At 46.2% G+C, this 18,324-nt stretch overlaps 1 protein-coding gene across 1 annotated transcript in view; it reads right to left on the minus strand.

The window, feature by feature from the left end:
* LOC116943587 (FRAS1-related extracellular matrix protein 2-like) overlaps positions 1-18,324 on the minus strand; it is a 129,012-nt gene that overhangs the window by 64,315 nt on the left and 46,373 nt on the right. Inside the window, exons 3-4 of the mRNA XM_032956552.2 lie at positions 6,796-6,942; positions 1,605-1,835 (exon numbers count right to left, since the gene is read on the minus strand). Coding sequence (XP_032812443.2) covers positions 1,605-1,835; positions 6,796-6,942 — 378 coding nt within the window. The remainder of the gene's footprint in view (positions 1-1,604; positions 1,836-6,795; positions 6,943-18,324) is intronic.

Genomic DNA, 18,324 nt, shown 5'->3' on the forward strand with positions numbered 1-18,324 from the left:
TGCACCAAAAATAAATATTTAAGATTCGGTTCCGCTCTTAATTTCGCGAAGTTCCGATGACAGAAATTTAAATATCAGTTTGAGTGTCGTGCAACGAACGTTAACTCTCATATGCTGGGTAGGTGGGAAAGTTCTGCCATCTACTTTGTGGGCCAGCGGTCACTTGAAGGTGATCTCAGCGGTAGCTCTGTGATATCCGCTTACATGGGTTTGTTCGCTAACACAAAGGATTGCAACTACTCTGCGAGAGACCAGAAAGTATCCTCACGTCTCATGGCGTGACGCCGAAATAACAATTTGTATAAAACTGGGGGGGGGGGGGGGCGGGGGGGGGTGAAAAGAAATCTAAAAAACACAATTGAAGTCAGAAGGGGAATTTTTTTAAATTGCAGATTCTGTGGTTGTCCATGTGATGAGATTTAACGTTGAGAATGCCACTTCAGCAAAGCGGACACTTTCTCAAGCCAAGCGTTTAATGAGACTCAGGAAATGTGTTGTTTGGAAAGTAGGAGTTGGGAAGCCTCAGCTTAAATCTCCAAACCACAAACGTTCAGGGTGTACCAACTGTTATTTGTTTTGCATCACTCTTTATGCAGCGAGATCTGCATGTGCAACACATGTGTGCAGAAACAGCGATGACAGTGTATTCCGCGAAATGGTAAAACCTCATTATTAATGTAATATCCTGCGTAACTGTAAACCCTTGTTAATAATGTACATTATTTACATTTCTGTCTGTTCTGTAATTTAAAGAAACTGGCATCACAAACATTTCAATGTAATGTTATGAATAGTCCACTTTTGGCAAACGTCTAGCTTCAAACGGCCTTTGTTCTTGAACTATATTTGTTGGAGATGTATTAACCGATAGACATTCTATAATTATACTCTTTGGTACCTTTTGGTAAAGTCACGTAGGTAGAAAAAATAATAGATCGTGACGTTTCTATCGCAACGCAAGCAATCGTCATCAAGATTCTATAATGAATTAAAAATTCGCCTTCAACTGTCTGACACCTGGGCATTGTACTTAAGGTGTGATCTTCTCATAATAATTACTGTTATAAACCTGTGCATGGCATAGCAATGCCTAACTACAGTGGTGTGACATGGACGCCATCGCGACCAATGTTATTCCTAATAAAGGTTTTTGGGTTAGGTCGCAACATTTGAGGGTGCTGGAACTCCACTGCTGCTAAAGGAAGAGCCCTCTCTTCTAAATTATTTTTTTATTCAACCGAGGGATGGGGGGCATTGCACAGGAGGCGTCACAGCCGACTGTGCATTCTGATTAAAGCTAAACGCTCAGCAGAATCAGTAATGCATGGTATCATTCTCTTTTGTCTACCGTGCATTCTGCTTGAGCATTCACTTAAAGTGTCCTTAGCAATGACTGTGCCGTGCACACCACCCCACTCCACCCCCTTAAGTTTTTTGTGCGAATCCCGCCATGTATGTGCATACGCTGAACTCATCTCGCACCGTACGTAGCCAACCGAGCTCATCGGAGGATGCGATCAGCTGTCGACAAGCGCAAGCGAAGGTGCGCGAAATGATATGGCGACGGCGATGCGATGAGAAACAACCCAAAAACGGATCCTCACCGTCGCCCGGGTCCACTACTTCCACGGTGGCGATGTCCGGGTACTCCAGGGCGGCCATCACGGGCTCCGAGAGCACGATCTGGAACGTCTCGGACGTCTCAAACTCGGCGTCGGCGAAGATGCGCACCCGCCACGTTCCGCTCGTCTGGCCCGGGTTGAACTGCACTTGCTTCTGCGCCTTCCCCTTGAAGTCCTTCTCCTTCTCCGCCGTGCCGTCACGCGTCCCGATGCCTGCGTGCGCGGCACCGGCGAGTCAGTCGCGAATTTGTACGCACGCACGTTGAACTTCTTTTGCACCCTGCGTAGCCAACCGCGCTAATCAGAGGTGCGGGGGGGGGGGGGAAGGTCAACAAACTAACCACGAAAAGCACTTCTGGAGAAATTAGTTTTCACACTAGATTTTAAAGCGCATAGGCTCCAATGGCTTCCTGATATCGGAAAGAAGAGCATTCCAGACGGCCGCAAAAGCGCACCCGAAAGCGCACGATGCAGCAAACCGTCGCCACATCCGTGCTCATTCCTCTCGTGCGCGGAAAGGCACAGATAACAGGATGGGGTTTTAGCGCCACTTCCCGCGACTCGTTATCCGTGATAGCCGCGATTCATCGAAAGGATCTGCTGCCACTTCAAGGTTCCTCCCCTTATGTCTGAACGAGTACAGATAATGGGAAGAATTGGATCCGCGGATAATAGGGGTTTTTGCACGGACTGAATTGGGGGCAGTTTCCACTGTGGCTCATGCAATACAAGATACATGAAATTAAACGGCCATGTTGCTGATTGCTGCCTGAATCGTCGCCCTGGACAAATCATTTTGCTTGCTGATATAAGACTCGCATTCCTTTGCCAATTATAAAACATTCAAAAGAAAATTGCTCATTGGTGTTGCAAGTGCTTTGGTTAAATTAATTGTGAGCTGCATGCATTCTTAATGATTTTATTTCCAGTATCTTGTCTCATAGGCAGGAAACCAATCTGAGGTGGTCTTTACAAATGGAGATGCTGTGGATCAGCATAATTGCGGGATTGTGATACATGCAGTGCATAAACAAAATAAAACCTCACCACATTTGTCATTAGCATTGCCCGACAACAGAGTGTGTATAGTAAGCTGACGTGTCAGCCAATTACCCTTCTTTGCTTCGCGAAATCACTCTTGTTCAAAATTAAAAGTGTGTTCTAAAAAAATTTCACTCATGCTGTAAAGTAATGTGATAAATTATGCATACAATTAATTATAAATCTGAAGACTATTTCAAAGGCAATGTGGCACATCCATCGGTTCACAATGTATTATCATTTAGAGGTCGGTTTCTAAAAGTTACATGCACCATGCCATGCTGGAGTGGCTATGCATTTTATTCTCATAAATAAAGAAAAAATGCACCACATACTTTAAATGCTGCACTGCACTATAGTTATTGCTCATTTGTATTACAAACTGATAAACTTGAACATTACCATTTAAGGAATATACGAACGTACGAATATACAAGACAAAGAAAATTGAGGGGACATTTATCAGTTTTTCTTAATGACATTATTTTTGTGCTCCCACACAACCCATCAGGAGTGGGGGGGGGGGGGGGTGAAAATTAATCTGAACATTCCAGCTGAGAGGCTAAAGAGACTGCATTTTCTCAAGTCGCTGCAGCTTAGAAGAGATAGATAAAAAAAAATTTGGGTGACCATAATTTAAGTTTTTAACAATAACCAGCGATAATGTGAAGTACGCACAGACATCATAATTTACAGGCCTTTGTCAATCCACTGCTGGATGAAAGCCTCCGCGTGCCGTGTCGGTCGTGACCCGACTTCGCAACGCTGCCTTTGTGTGAGTGACTGAAGGGGGGGGGGGAGGTTCAGGAATGGTTCGGGTATCGATCGCCACTGATGTAAGCCGTGACTGGGAATCGAACTCACGTAACTGACTTCACAACCTGCACCACCGCTCCATACGCTAAGTGTGTGAGAAGCTAAAACAAAAGTAACTTTCATGATTTTCAATGTCTCGTGTATTTTAATTATTATTGGGCAAATAAAACAAAAGAGTTTAAAAGCGACGTTAAAATGAAAGGAAAAGCTAAATCTGTAAATAATACATTTGCGTGCTCGTTAAATCGTCGATTGCAATTCTGAAAAGGAAACGGTACGAAGAAGGAGTCGATCCTAGGTCAGAAACAGAATCTTTATTTATCCTGGAGAAATCAGATGAGCTATGAAGCTCTTTGTAACACAGGACCAGTAGGGGCGGATCAGAACGTTGCAACAACGAACAATACAAAAAAACTATAGGAATGCAAGGTATAGGAAAGGTAAGCAAATACGTTGAAATACATAATTTGAAACTAAACTTGTTATTTTATTTTATCAGGTAAAGCCCACTGAGCCAGGTTCTTTTTCAGAACCTGGCCACACACAATAACTCAACGAAGTGGCTTATCGTGTGGAAATTTATAGCAGTCAAATAATCTAAATAATCTAGGTAACAAGAGTTGGTAGTGCAGAGCAGGAACCACTGCACCGTGTAAAGGACAGATACACCATTTGTGTGGGAGGCAAGATCAACATGGCAGCACGTAAGAATGGATGAGTTAATATGCTCTTGCTATGAAATAACAGCAACAAGAGGTGATTCACTATGTTTTGGTCTAATATTAGGAACTTGAGAAGAGTTACGACCTGAACATGCTATGATAGTTTAGGGTCAAAAGTCATGAGTGTTTTGGAATTGTTAATGTTTAGGATAAATTGAGGATTTGTTATTGGACTGTACAGTACATGCAGTGAAGTTATGAAAGGACTGTAAATGTTACCCAGTTCAGTGTATTTTTCTGGGGATGCGATAAAATATCTGTTCCACGTTGGCCGTATCCTTCAATCTCACTGTATACATGCTGAATGAGAAACTATTTTTGAAACCATATAAGTAAGTAAGTGCGGAAGAGTAGGCCAAATTAAAGGGGTTTTCTAGAGCTCCCTCTCATCGAAGTCCTTCCACCAATCACTGGCAGGACTACACCATGACCTTTTAACCTTTCATATGTATTACTCCTCAGATTAGCATGGTTGGCTACATACGGCCCGAAAGAAGTTCCAACATCCGTACGCGACTCAGAATGTTTTCCACGGAAATGCCCGACCATTTCAAAACAACGTCTCTCGGACCCTGCTCGAGTTTGAGGCAGGGCGGGCAGCTTAAGCCACCGTAATTATTATTGTAACGAAGTGGCAACTGCTTTCCCAGGTCGTGGGATTCGAGGCCTCTAAATGTCAGCTAAGCCGTCACGCCGGCGCAGACTACCGCGGATCCGGGCGCAGGGAGGGCACCGGGCATTGCTTAGCGGAACCCGTCTCGCCCGCACTCATCCGCTTACGGGACCCACGGCCCAAAATCCCCGCCTCACCCCCCCCTCCCACCCACTCCATCCCTGCCCGCTCGCTGCTCCTTGGGCGGCACGGGCTGCCACTGGATTAGCCCGGCGATTAGGCAAAAGCTGCTTAGGAACTGGATCCACGAACTAAATTAACGCAGGTGCAAAACAAGAAGCCAGCCCGGTTGCGCAGCTGTGCCCCCGCAAGGGGGTCAAAGTGTCCGCAGGTCGGCAAGGAGAGCACAGCCAGGCGTGCAGCCAGGCCCCGATGGATCTTCCTCGATGGAAAGCGTCCCCAAAATCGGGCGCATTTGCCATGGCCGGGGCTACGACCTCCGAGGTAATCAAAATAGAAAATGGGACACATCGTGGGAAGGAGAATATCTCGCAATGCCCAGCAGAGAGGGAAAATTACGTGTAAATACATTGTCTTGAGCATTGTACTTTTCCACAACTGACCAAACCTGGGACAGATTTTTTTTTATTATTCCCTCAGAAGACTTACATATTTCCCAGGATAGTTTACCTCAAAAATAAATTTGACCCTGGTAAAACGAGGACAGCTGGCAACCAAAGTGTAAGTCGGCAAGGGAGCGCACGCAAGCGCTTAGCCCCGATTGCCTCTTGACAAACACATCTCTCAGTTGGGCGTGCACTGCACAGTGCACAGTGCAGTTGGGAGTGTTATTGTGCCCCAAAACTTGCTAAGCTGTGAATGGCCTCTCATAATTTGCCAGGCTTGAGTTTAGGTCATTCTTGGCCCTAAGCCAGGACAATATTTTGAATTCCCAAATTCCCACTAATGCTTATGAGTTTTGCTGGATCGTGCCCACTGTTGAAATTCTTCCAGCGCCCAAGGCAAAAACCTGCTCTGGCTGAAGAGGAATTATATGCTGACAAGCGAGGCTCAGTAAGATTATATTCCAGTCCTGTGGGTAATCGTAGCCAAAGTGCAGCAGTCAGGAGCATCATACTGAAAAGTACACTCCCTGACCGTCCAGCATGCTATTTAAGGAGATGGCATGGAACACATCATCACTCACATTTTTTTGCAGAATTTTCTTCCTTGTATTATTTATCCACAATTAACGTATTAAAGCAACGACATCCACCCTACTCTTTGGTTCTTTCGGTAAAGTCACGTAGGTATAAAACAAATAAATTAAATCACGACGTTTCGGGCGCAATACAAGTGCCCGTCATCAGGTGGAAACAACCACAGCATTAAACAATTGTTTCCACCTGATAACGGGCACTTGTGTTGCGCCCGAAACGTCGTGATTTAATTTATTTTGTTTTATACCTACGTGACTTTACCGAAAGAGCCAAAGAGTATGGATCCCTGCAGTCACGAAAACTTCAAATCTAGATTGACATCCACCCTATCTACCTACTCTCAACAAAACAGCACTATCTGGCCAAATCATTTTTTGTATGACATTGCTCGTTTACCTGGACGATGATTCTGTGTAATGGCTCGGGTTGCCACCTCTGAGGCACAAAACACTGGAACATATCACGGGAATAGGAATACCTCACCATAGCGGAAAAGGTGAGAATAACGTTACAGTATATTGTAATGCGTTGTCTTTAGTGCCGTTTTATTATGCAAAATCCAATGACTGGATTTTAAAACGATTTAGAGATACCCCACGACAAAGCTAGCTCAAGAAGTGAATTCAAATCAATTTAACTTTTTGCTTAAACACGTGGCACACTTCTGGCACAAATTGGCCACCCAGATAATAAAAAAAATCCTGGCAAAACCAAAATGGGTGGCATCCGTGGTTGTATCCGTTCTGCTGGTTGGCACTCACTGATGAAGGAGGTCTCGCCAAGATAGCCCCGTCGCTTGAGCACCACCTCCAAGTACTTGGCATCCTCGTCCACCAGGTAGTACTCACGCTCCAGGGAAATCCACGCCCAGTTGAGCCGGAAGGGCTGCTTCTTCAGCTTGTTCCCACCTGAACACAAAGCAAGACTTAGTGACGGCCTCAAAGATGGCTGCGCTTTCTGAGCTCGGTGTCATGGGGCTCGGGTTATGAATAATAAACGAAACAGTTTTTTTTTACCATGTAAGGCCCACTGAGCTATTTCGCTCGTTTTTCAGATGCGACCTGGCCACAGATGAAAGCTCAACGAAGTGGCTTATCACATGGGAATTTATAGCAGCCTAATACCCTGAACGCATGTTTCTAAATGTGGAGGGAAAAACCGGAGGACCCGGAGAATAATCCACGCAACCATCGGAAGAACAAGCAAACTCCAAATATACCGCAGGCGTCAGGGTCGGGATCGAACCCACGACCTTCTGCCTACCAGGCGAGGTAGTTAACATTTCCAAGCCGCCGTGGTGCCCTATCGATAGCGACCTCCGTGCAGTGGACCGGGCTAGAACCACTCTTGGTAGGCCGCCGTGGTATGATGGTTAGCAACACTGGACTTGAAATGCAGAGGTCGTCGGGGTGGTTTGGCTCTTCCGGCGCAGCAGTTGAAACAATTTTGTCAATTGTCTTCAATGCCCATAGCATCTGTACGGTCAGCAGTGCGAATGGGTTGTGGCACAGTTGGTTGACCAGCAGGCCAAGTGTGGAAGAGTAGGCCAAACACACTCGAGAGGGGTGCTCTACAGTTTTTTTTTTTTCTCGTGGACGCCGTTACCCCAGAATTGACGTGATGAAGTCATTGCCGGGCCGTGCCTTTACCATAAATACTTTTACACCCACTACGTTATACTAATGTACGTGCGCAATGAAAAACATTCCTGAATAGAATCCTGAAAAAAAGGTTTTAGACTTCGCTGCGGTCTCCTGAAAACTTGGATACAATTAACGACGAAATAAAATAGCTTGTAGACATACTTTACACGCAAATATTAAGCGTCACCGCCTCGCAGCATGTCTCGAGGTAACATGGTTTCCTCTAACATGCCAAAAAGTATTAATGGAACTCACCAATTATTAACGAACACAATGTTGAATTATAGACCACCACTGACATGCAACCAAACCTCCAAAAACGCCATACCTGAGAAAAATACAAGTCAATACGAAAAAGAGTGGGAACACGCCAAGGCAGGATCCTGAAAAACGAGCCTTGAGACTCAGTGAGGTGTTTCTGGGTAAACAGATGGCTAAATATATGTCACTGATGTGGTTTGTGTTGGTTTTATAAGCTGCAACTATCAGCTACTGAAATAGTAAATAAGTATTTAGATTACTCTTTTGGCAAGTGTAATACACAGAATTTCGCATACACCATATGCATACCATTTCCTCAAACACAAATGAAAGTCCAAACGAGCCTCAAGAACATTTTGAAGTTCAAGATTTAATTACATCAATGACCTCAGCATCATTATCATCACCATTCCTCGTCACTACATCACACTGGGCATGCATTGCAAGGAGTTTCCAGCATATTTGGAGGACAGATGCCCAGCATCCTCCATTTTGAAATGGTTCTTGATTAATCGAACGGTGATATTTACATATAATAAACAAAAATCTCGATTTATCTATGTTTTCATAATCGATTCACTGTTTCAGCACGACGCTGGTTAGTGACATGGCACAGCATCAAAGTACAAACTCGCGTGTTTGTACAAAGGGTGGCAGAGTGGGCAGCACATATTTTGTCGAACTTAATGAAGGAAAACTTAATGAAGATGGGCCGGGTGCCAGCCTGGCTGGTATGCAGAAGCTCAGCAGCTTTTCGCAGTACGATCCCACTCACCGTTGTCACCGTTCGATATTAAATGTATGTCTTGGCCAGTGAATGCTTGGGCATGGCCGCCATTTTTCCAATAATTTCACGAACAAATTGGCATGCTTTCAGCCGAATTTGTGCATTCTTAGTCGAGTGAATGGCGCACTCGGTTAATTAGGAGTATCCTGATGGCTGGGGAAATATTGAACGCAGCGCCGCTGTGATAAATATATAAATAAAAAGCTACATTCTGAGAATTTAAGTTCAGACAATGAAAAGCAAAAAATATGCAACTATCAGATTAGATTGGCATCGGCTCGTGAAAAAAAAGGACGACTCGTGTTTCCTAAACGTTTCAAGAGCAGCGAAGGCCGGTGTACATCCATAGACACAACATCAACACACCTGTCTGCACTTTGTTTTGGCTGCTGTCATTACTGATTGCAGTCTATGAAGACACCCTGCAGTAATAACTCCGCATGTGTCACGTCAAGAATATCTCTTACTCCTCGCACACACACACACAACCTGTAATATGCGCATTTTCCCACGGAGACAGCCCATAATTAGGATTTTTCCTTTTTAGTGCACATGCCCAGAAACAAATGCGCCACCGAGACAACACGTACAGCCTCACGTTCATTCACGGTAAAAAACAAAATTAGAAAAAGCGAGGAAGGAAATGAAAAATTGACTGATATGATCAAGGCAACTGCGATCATTCACCCCAAATCCGCAGCAGTGACATAGCCCGGCATAATTGCGCCGTCGTAACGAGCAAAACGGTCGCTTGCTGCGCGCGGTTCGTCGCAGGCCGCTCCCTGCCAGACGCGGTTGAAGCGTCCAAAAAAGCAACGGGCTCCCGAAGCGATCACTCGGGACGACGGCCACGGGTCTGGTGCACGCCTCGAGACACAGCAACGGCGGCGGCTGCGGCGGCGCGGGCCGAGTGGTGGCACCCGACACCGAGCCAACCGCGCCGTGACAATCAAAGCGCGCAGCGCGGCAAAAACCCACAAGCGAAACAGCGGCAGACGTTTCACCGCGCACTCTATCATCCCGTTCTGCGACGAGGAGCCGCTGGCTGTCGGGTTATAATAACAGGTAGCTGGTCCTGAGGTTGACTGCTACACCGCCCCTCCCCGCCAACCTCCCCCCAACCGCCGTCCTCGACACCATCCATAACATCCAGCGCCTCGCTGCATCAGAGAAATTTAACAGGTTGATGAGTGCAACGTAATAGCCTATTTGTTGTCAGTCACCGGTGGGAAGGAGGTTTATCTGGAAACTTGACCTGATCGCCCTTCGTGGTGACATCCTATTTCTGTTGCTTCAAAATTCAAGTAGGGGGGGGGGGTGGGGGGGAGGGGGTGGTGGGACACACAGTACTGCCCCGGCTTTGTAAGTGGAGTGCGTGAGGAGCACAGGGCGGAATGCATGGTCGTGCGCCTTGACAGTTTTCAACGTGATGGCACCATGACTGATTTATGACCCCGGCGTGCCCGGTCGGGGATTTGCTGCTTTCGTCATATTACCGCGTTCTCACAGCCGCCAAAACACTCCAACAACAACAACAACAAAAAAGCCGCTCAAATCGGCCCACCTCTTTTTTTAATATATACATAAATCGCGACCAAAGACAAATAAGCATGTGCTGGAGAAGGAGAACTTCAAATTTCGCTTCAATGTACTCATTTATTGAAGTATGTCTAACGTACACAAAAAAAACCATTCACTTTATAAACATAATTTATCACCGAAGGGCAGCGGGAGAGACACGGCGCCGCTAGCAGACCGTGTCTCTGGTGGCGTTAGGAGCCTTTTAAAGTTCTTGATGAGTGCAATGCAACATCGCCTAAGAATACTAACTCGAGGTTTCGCAAAAAAAAATTCCGGGTCCCCGTAGAATGTGCTTCAGCACAGTAAATCTCTTTGGTCTACAGAAGGTTGGGGCACATGTACGCACAGGTCACTGGCAACAGCCCGGCACAATTCTTGCCTTTATTTAATGTCCTTCTGTTCACATAAACACTGACACTTTGCTCCGCAGTGAATTAGACAATTCTGTCATTTGCTTAAACATGTGCACCTTTTCTGGCAAAATCTGCACGTGTTTTCTATTTTCAAAAGTTATGCTTTTTCGCAAATTGGAAGCGTTCTAGTGCACCGAATGTGAAGATATAAAACTGAAACGGGGCGTGGAAAAAAAAACGTGCAAAATTCACGACAATAAATATAACGGAGAATAGCCCTGCTCCGTGCGCTATTATTTGACACAAAACTCTACATCTGCTCTTAACATTTACTTTTTTTTTCGTGGACAATTAACACAGCAGTGGCTACACAGAGAACGTGTTACGCCGTTTTTTTCAGGAGCCTTTTCCAAGTCATCGACGATCTCGACGGCCGCTGAAACCCGTCGGCCATCAAACGGCGCCTCGCCCGCCACCACAACGCCACCGGTCGTGAAAATACTTCAAGCGTTACTCATCTGATGGGACCCCTTTCCCTTCACACCTCTGCGCTATAATTGCACCACTCCGGTGGGTGGCTTTGGAGACGAGACAATGCGGCCTTTGTGTCCAGAAGCCCCACACTGCCTTTGGCATTGCAAAAGGGCAGAAGTTTGTGGCTTCCTGCGCCAAAATTTCCCTGGGCGAGTTGAGCAAAGCGTAGCAGCCAGCAGCGGCATGTTGTGAGTTGCCTGCGTTAATAGCGTCTCTTCCCCCACGCCCCTCCTGCCATCCCATACCCTCCACCCTGCACCCCCCTTGAACCCCAGCTCCGGGTCTGCCCCTGGTTCCTCCCTCGCCCACCCTCGATCAACCGCCACTACGACCGCAAGTCTAGACCGCGTCGTGGCGCGCGAGACGCGACCTGCAGGACATGACGGGACAAGACCGGCCATAGCCAACGAGCCGGTGGGGCCGCGACCGATGGTTCGACGAGGAGCTGCCCCGCAACGTTACGATTCGCACGGCTGGCGACGATCAAGAAGCGCGCCCCTCTTACAGGGTAGACACACGGCCGACGATTCGTACCGCAAATTACGAGTCATTAAAACGGTAAATTCATAGCCAGGTCACACCGTCATTAATACCATGTATTAGGTACATGCGATGCATGGCCTGCGTTTGATCTGCAGATAAAAATGGATTGGGGTAATTGTATAATGCAGCCCAAATGAGTTATAGCAACCAATTGAGCTGATGTCAGCCTAACATAACGAGAGGTCAATATGTTCAATTATTCGAGGAGTCTACCATTCCTAAGAATGCCAATTATGTCACTGATAATAGGGATTATGCTGCAATTAATTTCCAGTGAACTCTCTTGCTGCACGTAGGAAACTATCTTCAGGACAATGAAAATACGATGTTAGTTTAAGCCCCATGTGATTGTGTGAGTAATCCCTCCTCTAACAAGACGACTGGTCACCAAGTAAGAATTGGCCAATCACCGTCCAGAGGGCCTCTCTAGAAGCTCCGTATAAAGCGGTGGCTCTTCTGCCAGCAGTGGCATGAGCAAGCAATTGCAGCGCTGCACCTTTATAAACGCATGAATAGACTGCAGATAAAATCATTTATATTTCGTGACACCGTTAAACGTTCCTCTTACTTAAGGCCTTAATATGCAGGTATATGAAACAAAAATGACCATGTTTGCAACGAAAGCAGTGAATATGTAAGATCCAGATTAAATAAAATAAATATTTGCACTCTTTATGGAATTATTTATCAAGCTCGTTTGCCATATGTGAATGCGGAGTTGCTATTTGGTATGAAAATCAATCCACGTTTGGAAAAGCTACAGGCATTTCAGACGTCAACACCAGGATACTTAAATGCAACTATCACGAGGAAACGAGGATGGCTGAAATTCAAAAGTCGTCCTGGCCATGACCCCAAACTCATAGAGCTCGGAAAACTAACAATGAATGGGCAAGCATCAGCTTACATTGGCACACATGCTTCGCAATAAAAATAAATACATCTAAATTTGTATTCCTTTCCGGTGTAGTTTCATTTTAAAACAAACTGGGACGTAATCAACAGCTAAGTTTGTGTCAGCGCGGCAAGAAAGAGGGCCTTTGTAAGAGCAACATTTGCTTAATATCCTCTCATTATTGATACGATCTTCCATCTGAACTTTGTTTGCATTTGCATTCTCCTCTTACACACGAAGGCTAAAGCCAACAAACGCAGATTAAGAAAAAAAATCGTTCCGCTGCGATCTTGATTCCAGTTGTGACGTTTAAATCTTACCGGAGCGCGAGTGAAATGTAACCCGTGGAGATCCGCGAGGCTAGCGGGACATATGTTGCGCTAGCCGAAGACAAACCGAGCCAATCCGGGACCTCTCTTCAAACGGCGACGGCGTGCGACAAAGCGTGCCCCCCCCCCCAAAAGAAAAACCCACACGCACGCCATAAAATCGCAACCCCTCCGCAAACAATCAATCCACCAACCCTCGCAGCTATTACATTTTGTAGGGGCGCCACGGCCGTCCAACACCCGGCGTCGAAGCCGTCAAGACCAATCCGTCTTCTTTAATGCCCCCACGCAGATTTATTAGCGGCCCATCGGGTCTACGCCCTCCGCAGATATACGCGCAGCGCACAAAGGACGCTTTCTTGTTTTCTCGATGCACATCGCAAGCACGGTGGTGTAGCGTGGTGTGGGGGTGGTGTTGGGGGAGGTTTGGGAGGAGGAGGTGGGTAGGGAAACAATGCGGTGCTGAGACATCTCGCACGCACCCACCCTACACCGTCCTTGTTTGGTCTGGGTCTGCACTTAGGCATTTCAGCGATCCCCCCCCGCTACCCACATCGGGCCACGTTCGAGGTGGGGTTGCTCGCGTGCAAGCGGCGGGCCCGAGTGGGATGATCGCGGGACCTCTTTATTATCTCAGAGTCCTCTCGGCGTCATGAAGGAAGCGCGGGCTCGGATGACATGCGTGACACTTCTGTTATTCGGCCGCGTGCCAAAATAATAAAAGGAAGAAGGATAAAAGAAGCTGCAATTATTAAAACATTTCATCGGTCAATTTCAACATGGGGTTTGTATTATTATTATTTTTTTACAGAAGTGTGGCTGTACTGCAGAGTAGTCATGAAATGTAATCGCCCTGTGTCGATCCACTGCTGGATGAAGATCTACCACCACTGTTGGTCATCGTGGGCTGTTAGGCCACACTTTTCACCACAACCGGCCGGTGCTATTTTGGGGCGCAGGACCGTTCGAGATAGAACGCGCCGCTGATGTTTGCCGCTGCTGGGAATCAAAACGCGAATCGACGGTATCACTCAGCACCGCAATGTCGCTCTCCATTACCACCGAATGCTAGGCACACAAAAAAATGTTCTTTCGCAAACATGTATATCCACGTGAAACCCCGGGGCTCACAATTGATTACTAAAACAACAATGATGATGATTTGTTGTTGGTATAGCGCCCCATATGCCGATGCGTCTCAGAGCACTTATCTCAAACATTTGAAAGGGTCCCCCCCCCATATCACCTGTCTCTGTACCTAGAGTGGGAGGGTGGGTGGGTGGGTGGGTGTTCGATGGTACCTATGTGTAACCCCAATTGATAAATTCGATTTTATTTTTTTTCCCACTGGGAGATGGAAAACAACAACTAATCCGTACTCTTTGGTCCTTTCGGTAAAGTCACGTGGGTATAAAATAAAATAAATCACGACGTTTCGGGCGCAACACAAGCGTACGTCATCAGGTGGGAAAGCCTTGGTCTGCTGCTGAGGTAGACTGTTTTAAAAGGTTTGAAATGGGTGTAGCTCAAGGTTCATAAAGAAGTGGCCGGGGCTAGTGATTGTTAATGTGAGAAATTAGCATGATGTTAATGTGGGAAATTAGCATGTAAAAGCATGCTAGCTTACTCGTTTAGGAGGCCGCTCTTCTATCTTACAGTTGCATGCTAATTTCTCACATTAACATCACTAGCCCCGGCCACTTCTTTATAAACCTTGAGCTACACCCATTTCAAACCTTTCAAAAACAGTCTGCGTCAGCAGCAGGTCATGCTTTTCCACCTGATGTTGGACGCTTGTGTTGCGCCCGAAACGTCGTGATTTATTTTATTTTATATCTACGTGACTTTACCGAAAGAACCAAAGAGTATGGATTGCTGCAGTCACGAAAGCTTCAAATCAACTATTTCGTGGCCTACCCTGAAAACTAATTTGGATCACAGCATTGGCAACAACAACAATACGATGTTGAAGGCGAACGCGTTCTTGTCGACACAGTAAATACAACTTGGCACAGTTGTAGTCGATAAAGTTTTGCCTCTTGTGAAAGTTTTTTGGAAGATGTGGTTAAATGTATTGAGCCGAATTGGCTCACTATTATATATCTTTTTTTATTAATCAAATGTCACGTGTTGTTTCCCCCTGAGGTAAGCATCATTTAGCATTTCGCTGAACACAGCGCCGCGTTTCACTTTTTCGCCAGAAAACAGTGGCACACAATGCGCGTCTCACGAGCCAGCGAGAGATATCAATCTACAACAGTCGGACATCGCATTTGGCTAGGAAAGCGCTTCTGGCACGACGTGTACGTGCAACAAACCCCACTTTTCCACAATGCAGGCCCACGAGGCATTGACAGAGGCAGCAGGCGCGTTACTTTACCGCTCAGTTCGGACTGCGTAAAAACACGAGCAGGCTGCACAAGGCAACAAAAAGGCATTTTAATAATACACGCCACTTTTAGCAGTATAGTTTAATGCATTTACAGACAAGCCAACTAAATTTTTTTTTTAAACGCTCAAGCTAGATGTATGGTTTTTTTTTTACAATTCTTAATAAATGAAACGTGGAGTGAAAGTCTCGCACACATTTATAAATGTATACAACTTCAGCACAAAGAAGCAATATACTGCAGGCTGTTTTCTTTGCTCAACTCCTGTTTAGTAGATTTACAACCAAGACATGTTCGACTTAACTCTAGAAGAAATGCTGCAGGAAAGCCAAAATCAGCAGCACTTCACATATCACAGTTAGCTGCACCTGGACTAAAGCAGTAAAACAAATATCGATGTGTAGTGAGGCATTGAGAATGTACGTATAAATGATATCCCTTCTGACAAAAATAGAATGAAAACTTGAATTATATATTTAAAGCATCATACATGGGTGGAAAGCAGTGCCAGTGGTTATCGTACTCTGCTAGAAACCCGGCGATATGAGTTCAATTCCCAGGACTAACTTGAGTGGTGAATGACATCTGAACGCTTCCAGGGCTCCGCCTTCACCAATCGGCATTGACCAGCGTGGAAAATCGCCCCAACAACTCACAGCGTCTGGAGCCCTAAATGCAGCAGTGCATTGGCAATTGATTGTGTGTTGACAACGGACCACAGATGATATTGTTATTGTGTAAGACGCTGACTGTTTCCTTCCATTGCACACTTTTGGAGAAAAATACCTTTCCGAAAAATATTAATGTCATTGTATTGATAAGGATTTCTGATATTAATAATAATAATGTGTTAATATTAATGATAATAATGACGGGCCTTTTTGAGTCACTGCTGGGTGAAGGTCTCTCCGATGCATGGCTGTCATGGAGGTTGTTTTGTCATTCTTCACCACGCTGGTCAGAGCAGGCCGGTGAGGTTTGAAGCGCAGGGTTGATTCGGATATCTCTCACCACTTGTGTTAGCCACGGTCGGAAATGAAAACTGTGACACCGGTTTCACCCCCGCTGCTCAAAAATGATATGCTGATAGCGCTATCTAATACTAACCTATTCAAACTCGACAAATTAGATTCTAACAGTATACAAAAAATAATGACTCTACAGCATGAGCAAAAGAAAGTGCGGGGGTCATAAGATTTTATTTCACCAGAACGTGGAGTTTAAACAGAGTTTCAGGGTCTTGCCCTACCCAAGTGTGCCGAATATGTGTGGCCAATTTTTGTAAACATGCAAAAGAAAAAAATAAGATTCTCCTAAAACTCTGCCACATCTTCCACCAGGGCCTCCACGTGCACAACGCCTCTCGCACACACACACGCACAACACTATTACTTGAAGCTATTCCGATTCAAATGGCAGCTGTTTATGCGTGCTAGTTTGATCATGACACGTCGTGTTCATTATTCAGCCGGATATATTCAAAACGTGTAATAAGTTCGATGTTTAGGCAACGTGTTCCGTTGTAGAACGTTGATTTCGGCGCCAAAATAATGTTGGCACGTGTTTAAGTGTAGAAGGCGTGTCCATCTCTGACAACTTTCGCAGCACTGAAGTGTGTTCTCACAATCAGCAGAAGCCATCTGAGCACCCCCGCGGAGTCTCCGTTTCTGAATACGGAGCCATGGCCAATTTTACACGTGCAATATCTTTGTGTGCCCTGTCATCGCTGTATGTCCTACATGAGAGTCTGGCATGAGGTGCGTCGTACATTAGGCTCACTGCACGCAGCGCTCAGCCTTGATATCTTAAAGAATTACATGGAGTCAAAGCTGGTTAATGCGATTCATATCAGGCTCACCAACGGGCACGGCGTTTAGCGCAGGCGGCAGTGAACTATTTTTTGTTTATCTTTGTATTCCACTTCATCAGTGCGTTCAGCGTGGTGCAAAAGTTGGCACCCGTGATCTGGCACGAATGAAAATAAAACAACCTTACCCCCGCCTGACACCACTGACACTTGGCATGCAATACACAAGGAGAATACTCCCTGGCTTGTGAACAGTGATAGAAAATACAATCGTGCCGCTCTCAAAATGAGGCCACCTCCACTGACACCTCTATTTAAACTTAAATATATATATACATAGAAGTATCAAAACATGCTACCTTTATGCCATTCTGTTTTCTCTTTCACGTTGGATTGCAGATTTACTCAAGGCTTAAATAAACTATGTATCGGTAATCTTTACCGGGTGGCTATTGTGCCGGACTGCTGATATTCTTCACAGCAGCTTGGCGAAAGGCTTTGACAAACCAAAGGCCAGCTGTCCATTACTACAAAATCCCGTGAACAGCCACCGCGGTTGGAATGTAGGATAATCGCTGAGTTTCTACCCTCACGCAAACCCGTGCGGTGGTCTTATTTTAACGTTTCGTATCATTGGATAAGTGCCAAACCTCCGGGGGAAGCGGTCGGGGGTACACGTCACGCGAGGTCTGCCGCGGCTCAAACTTTGGATGTGCGTCGCTGCCGCTAACTGAGGTGAGTCGCCCCCTCCGGCTCCCCTCCCCCCACCTCACATCGCAAGCCCCCAAGCGGCACCCCTTAAGCTCCACATCGCCCAAATCCACCACCCCACATCTCATCCACCCACCCGCAGGCGTAAAAAAAAAATCAATCTCTCATCTGGGCCACCTACCTACCCACCCACCCACACACCTCCCACCTCTCACCCAAGTGCAGTGTCTGTGCGGTCAGCCAAACGCGAGCTGCTTCGCACGAGCGTGAGTTAGAACGCCGGCACATTTGGCGGATCCCGAGATTTGCAAGCAGCCGCATCAAAACACGTCGTGCTTTTGCGTCGTTTTTATTCCCCGCTCGCACACGCGTGGCGTTAAGGCCGCGTAGAGTGTTCTGTCGACCACGCCACGGCCTGTGAAGCCTGCGAGTGGGGGCGCAATAACCTTTCAAGAT

This window comes from Petromyzon marinus, chromosome 18 (genome assembly GCF_048934315.1).
Source record: "Petromyzon marinus isolate PM22_M1 ecotype Great Lakes invasive population chromosome 18, UKy_Petmar_22M1.pri1.0, whole genome shotgun sequence".
Classification (NCBI taxonomy): Eukaryota; Metazoa; Chordata; class Hyperoartia; order Petromyzontiformes; family Petromyzontidae; genus Petromyzon; species Petromyzon marinus.